Source organism: Alligator mississippiensis, chromosome 7, assembly GCF_030867095.1.
Source record: "Alligator mississippiensis isolate rAllMis1 chromosome 7, rAllMis1, whole genome shotgun sequence".
Lineage (NCBI taxonomy): Eukaryota > Metazoa > Chordata > Crocodylia > Alligatoridae > Alligator > Alligator mississippiensis.
Genome location: NC_081830.1, coordinates 25,756,255 through 25,765,086, shown reverse-complemented (window position 1 = coordinate 25,765,086; position 8,832 = coordinate 25,756,255). Strand labels below are relative to the sequence as shown.

General features: G+C 44.7%; 1 protein-coding gene across 1 annotated transcript; it reads right to left on the bottom strand.

Annotated features, from left to right (window-relative positions):
• Positions 1-548: 548 nt before the first annotated feature.
• Positions 549-8,368, bottom strand: PRNP (prion protein). The gene is made up of 2 exons (XM_006270385.4): positions 8,150-8,368; positions 549-3,173 (listed from the first exon to the last, which is right to left on the bottom strand). Exon 2 carries the CDS (start codon positions 3,162-3,164, stop codon positions 2,400-2,402), a length of 765 nt encoding a protein of 254 aa, XP_006270447.2. The 5' UTR covers positions 3,165-3,173; positions 8,150-8,368; the 3' UTR covers positions 549-2,399.
• Positions 8,369-8,832: the final 464 nt, after the last annotated feature.

The window sequence follows — 8,832 nt, the reverse complement described above, 5'->3', positions numbered from 1 at the left end:
TTCAATAGGAATTTGTAGTGTTAAAAGCATTCTGACCTATTGTGGTCTTTCTGAGTTCTTTGCAGCAGAACAGTTGCTCTGTTTTTCTTACGTAGTCCAAAACTGAGAGAGAACTAAGAGCTGGCATTGTCCGAGGGGTTTCTCCAGTCTATGGAAGGGTGCCTTGAGTCCAATAAGGTTGAAAACCACTGACCTAGTAGATACAACAGTAACCTGGGACCATCAAGTACAGTTCCTGCCTCCATCAGAGACATCACTTGTGACCTTAGGCAAATCTGCTTTGCATATTGACTACGTGGCTGTAAAAGGGGAATAATATTCCATAACTGAATGTGGTGTTACAAGATGTTCTAAGTGGTGAAAGTGAGGTCAGAATGACTGAAATGCTCAGTTTGTATGGAGAAGAGGCCACGTGAGGGCCTAGATCCAGAGAAGCAAGAAAGGCTCAGGCCTATGGAAATGTGTCTGAGAGAAGGGGGTCGTTTTTTGATTTTTGGGTAGATATAGACCTAAAAATGAGGAAAAGTATTTGCATGAAAGAGACATGCTTGAGCCTTTGCCGTGTGTGTGTTTATTTTTTTACTGAGATGTCAAACATTTATAAAAGGATTTGAACATCAAAATTAAGTGCATGCACCATTACAAATATACAAAATGTTCTCATATCACGAAGTACACGTGAGCTCAAAGTCCCATTTTATAGTGTGCATTTTGAGCAGTTTAAACAGATACCCATTTAACTGAAAACAGAGCAGAAAGAATTAGAATGGCTCTATATTTTGTACATCAGTCATTCAAGTGCCCTGCAAATATACACAAAATACATTACTTGGAACGAGTATCTCAACAAGCTTAACTTTACATATGCTACATATTATATACAAGACCTTTGCATCAACAAGTTGATCAAAATGCAGATTAGCAATAAATTACCTACCAATGGATTCAATTAATCAAATTAGAGCACTAAGCAATAGTTGAGTCTCGGCTAATCATTTCCAAAATCTGGTTCCCAACATCTTGGCCAGTTGCTCTCTGGATCAGGTTTCTGGGTGTTTCTTGCTCTAAGTTGATTGGGTCACCAAAGTAAATTTGAAGCAGGTTTCTTTCTGATTCTTGATTCTCTGCCCACAGGAGACTGGAAAAGATTTCTAATGCTGACTAAGCATGAGTGATGGTCAACAGGAACTGTGCTCATGCAGAGGAGGGTAGAACCTTTCCTGACGGTTGCTGACAGCAGACTTGATTATGGTCAGATCCAAACCATGCCTGTTTGATTTAGGCGCTCTGCATAAACAGAATTTGGATGTAGGGTATAAAATAAGTGCTATGGCTTTAGTTGTAGCTGCATTCATCAGCTAGCTCTCCCTAAACCATGTAAGTCACAGACCACTACAGTTCAACTAAAAGGATGCTCTGTTTAGCTTTAACCAACTTAACTTAAACTGCTGAAACCTTGGCGTTTGGACTGCTGCCACAGGCTCACTTGCGCCTTCTAAGGTAACTTATTCTGTCATTGTTGCTGGAATGATTTCAGCATGCAAAGAGTTAAATAGATGTTATATACAGGTACACAAGTCTTGAGAGTAAACTGCAAGTACAGGAAGATGCTCTATACAACCTACTAGTGAGAGTTACTCTTCACCAGGTGGGGGCATCCACAAAAAATAATCAGAAATAGTCATGTGGCATAGAGTATGTGCTAAGTAACTGAATTTGAACTATAAGTGTCCCAACAACGTTTTGTCCCCAAGTCAGGGACATTCCAGTGTTGACAATATTAAGCAGCTTAGGCTAAAAATGCCACTTCCTAGCAAAGCGGATTTCCTTAAGTATTCTGCCTCTGCGACATACTTAGCCTGGATAAATGTGGAGGGCCTGTGAAACCAGGCAAATCCAAAGCTTATGAATGGTGCTATCTAGAGGGAAGAATGGAAAACAGTGTACTGAAATCTGTCTAGTAAAGGAGGACACAATCATCTGACTTTTGTATATATGAGAACACAACAAACAGCTTTTAAGAAGAGGGGCTTTTGGCGAAGGCCACTTTTTAATGTGTTCACAAAAATCACTTATGTAAGCATTGTGTTGATGTACAAGGTGTAGGCGCTGGTATGGCCTTGGAGCTAACAGAAAATTTTCTTAATGTTGGAAAATTGGCCCTGGTCTTTATTCTGGCCCTAGGTACACAATTATAATGGTTTTCAAGACAGCTATACATTAGCAGCCTGGGTCTATGGTGCATTATTGATAATGATTTGCCGTAACAGATTTTAAGGTACTTTGCCTAAGAGAGCACAAGCTAGAATGAGAGACCTCCACACAAAGGCTGTTGATGTAGATTACTCCCTCCAAACATTTGCAGAGACAGTAGCGTGACACAAACTGTGACCATTTCCTTAATGCATTGCGAGGAAAATGACAAGCATGGTACCCAGGATCAGTGAGGGGTCAGAGAACAATTGTTTCACTCTTGATGCCAGCCGATATTCCCGATACTGCTGTGTGCATCGCTGCTCGATCACTTGATGCATGACTTTGGTTTCCATCTCTGTCATATTTGGGTTCTGACTAGGCTCGAGTTTGTAATTGGTCACAGTGATATTAACGCAGTCATACACAAATCTATCCTGGTTGACAGGTTCTGGGTACTGCTTGTAGTAAACGCTGTTTGGATAGCGATTGTTGTTCTCATTCCACCACCGGTTCTCATCAGGATTATTGAAACGATAGTGCATCCCTGAAAGTGCACTCCCTAACATGTAACCTCCGACACCGCCAACCACGGCACCAGCTGCTGCTGCTCCTGCCACGCTTCCCAAACCAGGCTTGTTTTTATGCGGCTTCTGGTTGTAGTGTTGTCCCCAGCCGGGGTTTTGGGGGTAGCCAGGGTTGTGAGGGTAGCCAGGGTTGTGAGGGTAGCCAGGGTTTTGGGGATAGCCAGGGTTGTGAGGGTAGCCAGGGTTGTGAGGGTAGCCAGGGTTGTGAGGGTAGCCAGGGTTCTGGGGATGGCTGGGATTATGTGGGTAACTCGGGTTGCGCTGGTTTCCTGTGTTCCATCCACCTCCGCTGGGCCTGCCCTTCCCTTTTTTGCAAAGGGAAACGTCACTCCATGCCACAATAAGGAGAATTGCTATCCAGCAGACTACCAGGCATCGCCCCATGGTGAGCGTCTGTAAAATACAATGATCAGAAAGACTTTTTTTATTTAAATAACAAGCTGATATACAGAAGAGGCTCGAGGCATTCAATCTTGCTAGAGAGCTCCAAATGATCTTCGACTTGCTCTTAACTACCATCATCTGATGCCCACTTGGGATCATCACTGATCAGTTGAACAGTAGCCACCAAGAGTTGCACAACAGAATGAGGTGATTTTGCTTTCTGCAGGATGCAGAACAAGAGCCAACCATGCTAGTCTGTCCTAACAACTGTATTTATAAATATGGGAACTAAGGGAGGTGAGGCATGAGACTGAGGGTACATTTTTTGCCTTGTTTATATGTACCGTGCTGCCATTACTGCATGTATCTGAGGGCAAGAAGCTTCTGCTCATCTGATCTCACTAGGCTTGTGACATTAGTGTAAAGGCACAGGATGCTCCTTTCAATTTGACTGTAGACCAGATGCTTTGAATGCACAGGACTATTAAGAAAAATCCAAAAAACCCATGCTTGGATCACTGCACCCAAAATGTGCAAACAACCCCTTCAAAAACTCCCTTTCCTTTAACAGATGGCTAGAACTCCTGCCCACACTTGGCAAAGGAAGAACATACCCTACGCAGGGTGCCTGGGAAAACAGACCCTGTTGTTTCTGACCTGCTGCATTCGTTGCAGTGGAAGTTAACCGTGCTCCATTTTAATCTGCTCCTGCAACATAAGTTATAACATACCAAATCACAAGAAGTTTAGCTACTCATGCTTGTGGGGGTGGAGGGGTGGTGGTTATGGAAGGTCCAGTAACACTCCCCTCCCACAAAACCAGTATCAAAACCAAACATGCCCCCACACACCCACAAACTCAAATTTGGAGATTTATTTTCAAAATAAATGTCTCAAAGTTTCTTTCTGTTGTTCCTGGTGTACATAAGGAACCTTTCTCCCCACAAGTTTTTGAGTGCCAGGAGATCAGCATAATTGAAACCTGAAGTTTGCAGTCTGGCTGAACTGACCCGAAGACATTAAGATTTGTTTTTCTTAAGAATTACAGGTTTTTTAGTATTTGTTTCTTAATGTGCATTTTAAGTGAACATAATGTTGCTGTGTAATGGGTCTCAGTTAAACCATGACTTCTGCATTACCTATAAATACTCAATTCTTAAAAACATATACCTGTTGCCTTTACAAAGAAAAAATGATTAGCTAGAATTTTCTCTCACAGTGGTACCAGAAATACTGTAGTATTCCCTTGAACTTAGTATAGCTAGGAGTCAGTTACCTGTGGGTGGATACAGACTACTGCATGTAAAACTGTCAAATGTCACTTGAAAATGCACTTCAAGAGGCAAAAAGGATCACAGCACTTACTTTCATCCATACTAGGGCTTCTTCACACTGGTCTGGCAATGCAAAAGGGTGTTCAGATAGGATGTAAATGATTTTCTATTTGGAATGGCCAGTTTTTAAGAATTTTTCCATTACTGGAGCTGTGGAAAGGACCATCACCATAAGTAAGAACTAGGTGTTTTTGGTTAAAAAGTATCGTGAAGTCAAGGAAAGGAAAAGCAGAAGGGAATAAAGTATTTTTGTGAAAATCTGAGGCACTCTGAGGTTAGAGCTGTGACCTTGTTTCCTAATAGGAGGGAGAGAGAAACATTCTTTTGTGGGTGCAACTCTTAGAACAAATTCAACTCACAACTTAGCTCAGGTGTCAAATGGCAAGAGGGCCACCCCACAATGTCAGAGTGAAGCATGCCTTTTTAGGAACTTTCTGAATGGTAAGATTTTGATAGTAATACTTTGCGGAGGGAGGAAGAGTGGGGGCAAAAAGGATCGGATTGTGCATTTCCCAGCATTGCTTCTCTATTGGATGATGGCCAGGGAAAGTCCAGTTTAAAATGCTTCTCACTAAAAAGGCTGTCATGCTTTTAGCATTTATTAGATGCTATCTATTATTCAGAAAGGTGCTCCAGTGCAATGAGTCTATAAAAAAAAGATACAAGCCAATTGTACAAAAGCACTCCCTCCACAACAACTCTATCACAACGTAGTAGAGTGCCAAAGAATTGAAGTCACAGTCTTAGTATTTTTTTGCTGTACAGTATTTAACTTAGGCTTTTCATATTTTTGAATGACCCAATTGACCTTAATTGGCTTGATTTCCAGTGTAAGCAAGGCCAGATAGCTTCAGGTTTTGATCTTGGTCACTTCCATTTTCTGGCTTATGTGTGACAGGAAGTTGAAGTCTGGGTCCCTAGCACCTAGCAGAAGTTCAGTGACTGGTATAAAACTAGGTGGTGAGTTTCCTACTTTCCTACAGCAGATACATTTCTTCCATGACCATTCTTGTGCCAGTGAAAAACATTCCCTGGAGATCACTTTGCAGCAAAATGAGAGCAGAAGTGGCTAAAACCTCAGTATGTGGTCCATCAGAAATCAATCCTGAATAGGTTTGCTGGACTCTAATACATTCATCATTGGTGTCTGATGCATGTTTGTGGGATCCCGTCCTGGCTGCTTACTTTGGTATCTATGTAAGACCCGAGAGGGACCATATGGATAATATATCATGAAGTCTGGAGAGGTTAAGGTAATGGGAGAAGGATGCATGCCCCAAGGTTTTAATCTTGCTCCATTCTACATGCTGGCTATTTACTCCTAGTTTCTGTTTGCATTCACTGTGACATGAATATGTGTAAATATTTTACCATTACAGCAACGGCCAAAAATCAGCCTGTACAAACCTTTCTCTAAGTGCCAAAAAAATGGAGTAGCTGTTTTAAGGAAGGCAAATAAGACGCATTAAAATGTATTTTAGATGTGCAAATTAAGCAGGATGTTACCCATCAACAACTGAAACGTGTATTATTCAGGGTCGGGGAAGTATTTGTTTTCCTTATGGTGCGTGCGGGGAAGTGGAATCATTCACCTCATCACAAGGAACGTATCTTCCCTATCTACGCACTGCCTTCATCACCTTATTTCTTCTTCCCTGTCCAGAGACTTGGTTTGCTTAACACTCTGTGCTAAGAGACAAGCCATGGTACAACCAGCCAAAGAGGTGAACTGGGAGAGGGTTCACTTGTAATATTAAATATAGAACTGGCATTGCAGGATAGGTTGGCAAGTATAATTTGTATGAGATAAAGACTTGTGTTTTTGATGTACAGAAGCTTCTCTACCCTTTGGTGCTGCAGTAGCAAGGGCAGGGGCAAGTATTTGACATCATGTTGTTCAATAAAGCATTTTAAACAGCCTCATAAAATCTAAGCAAACAGCCAGAGTTTAAAAGAGCTTTCATTGAGCAGCAACCCTACCCAACTCCTTTTATATAGGAGCAATTGTAGCAAGTAAACTGGTCAAATGGATCGCAAAGTGCTTTTAAGTAAGATTCCCCCTGCCCCCGCATGGCCAACTATTTATGGTTGCATAATTCAGCAGACTTCTTACATACTTAACTATCCTCTATGAAAGTAGGACAGAAGGAAGATGAAACAATGCATGCATGCCTTGTGTTCACAAGAAACCCAACCTTTTGTTTTTAGGATTGCTCATCAGAGTATTCAGGCCTTCATCGTCAATTATGCAAGTTGTTTTCTGGTTTGCCTACTCCCATGACAAGCAAGCTGAGACAGTCTTGGACAGTCTGGTCATGAGAGCATGGGGTTTAAAAATAGTTCAAAGTCAGACACGATACTTGAAATTCTGTGCTAGTCAGCTCTTCCTACATTCAAGAAAGGTGGTGTACAACATCGCTGTATAAACTGGGCCTTTTTTTCTGTACTAACAAAACATAAGACTACCAGTATCGAGAAAGAAACGCTTTCCTTAATTATCATCCTCATTAGCTATACAAAAAGATCCATATCCCCTCTTAATCAAGTGAATTAAAAATTAGCACACACCTCTGTTGTCTTTCCCCTTCCCCCTACAGCATCAACATCACTAGCTGTACAAAAAGAGCTGTATCCCCTCTTGATCACGTAAATTAAAAATTAACAAGCAACCCTGTTGTCTTTCCCATTCCCCACCGATATCAAAGATGGGCCAGCAAGCTCTAACAAATGTTGTGGCCTGGTAGAAAAGGCGAGACTGTCTGAGGAATCCAGGTGAGAGTCAATGCCGCTCCACTCATTCACTTGATGCACATTATTTTTGCCCTTCAATACATTCATCTTCTTAGTTACATTATAATGCTGCTGGTGCTCACAAAATATAGATGTATGGAGTATACATAGGGCCAAGCTCTCCAAAGAGGTTGGGGTGCTTTGCCAGCAGGAATAGATGGGTCCTTGCTGAGTAACAAAGCACCTGACATGGGGTCAGGGGAAATGAGTCACAAGGATTGACCTGGTTAGGTGCTGTGTGCAGACTAGGTAGATCCCAAAAGGCACAAAACCCTCACCAGGTCAATACAGCCGGGAATGACGTGTGTTTAAATTACAACCGGGACTGGTGATGGCTGGGAAGGTGGGAGGAGGAGGAAAATGGAGGAGGAGGGTAGGCGCCAGTGATGGGGCGAGCTGGCATCTCTCTGCTGTTAGGCCTCAGAGGCCTGCTTGCAAAAGCCGACTAAACAGTCTCTTATTTTCATCGCTCCCAACAGCCTAGTTTTAACTGGTCTGTATTGTATTCAGTCTCCTTCCCGTCCTCCATCTCATCCCAGCTAAGCAGCAGGACAGGTGGGGGGAGCTGGGCTGCAGGCAGGGGCGGAGGGAGAGGAGCAGGACAGGCGGTGCCCGTGACGCCGGGGAGCCGCTGCTCCTGCCCCCTTGCTCAGCGGCAACAACATCCCGCTCCCTCCCCGGCCCGCAGCATCCTGCCCGCAGCGCGGGGCCTCCGCCTGCGCTGCCCGGGCAGGCGCCGTGCGCAGCGCGGGCAGCGGCTCTCCTCCCCTCCCCTCCCCTCCCCGGAGCGAGCCCGAGCCCCCGGGCAGCCTTTCCCCCGCGCCAGCTGTTTCTCCAGCCCCCTTCCTACGCGGCACTCACCTGGCAGCTCCGCACGCAGCCGGGTCGGCAAACGGCGCCCGATGCCCCGGAGAAGAGAAGAGCCGAGCTGAGCCGCAGGAGCTGGCAGGATCCACAGCCCCTTGCGCGGTGCGAGCTCTCTGCGGGCAGATCCCTCTGCCTCGCCCTCGCCCTTTCCTGCCGAGTGACTGTATTGGCTTCTGCAGTCTAGGCACTGGCAGTAGGCGCTGCTATTGGGCAGGGCACCCATCCAGCAGGCGCGAGGGCTGGGGAGGAGGCTCCAGAGCAGGGTGGGGAAGACACAGCGTCTGCAGTGCTAGTGGGAACGTGAGGAACAGGCAATACCAGCAGAGAGAGCTTTCAGTTCTGCAAGAGGGCGCACACCCAGGCACGCTGCGCCTGTGCCTTCTCAGCCCTGCAGGCCTGGCGCAGCTTCAGGTTGGCCGGGCTGGCTGCAGGATCAGCGCTTGTTTTAGGACATGATGGTTTCGTATCCTTTTTTGGGGCTGGAAGGGACATGATGATTTTAGCCAGGAGCAGCCTCTGTGGTAAACCAAGGATGAGATGCAGCGCATTTGTCAGTATGACGGATAAAATAGGCCAGGTTCTCCTGCAATCAGTGCGGCAGAATTGGCTTCCACAGAGCGTGGTTGTCAAGAGCTGTGCAATGTTTTCAGAAGGGCGATTCAGTAAGTTTTTAGACT

Excerpts from the sequence above, each read along its gene's own strand:
- PRNP (XM_006270385.4), bottom strand. The coding sequence starts at position 3,164 with ATGGGGCGATGCCTGGTAGTCTGCTGGATAGCAATTCTCCTTATTGTG.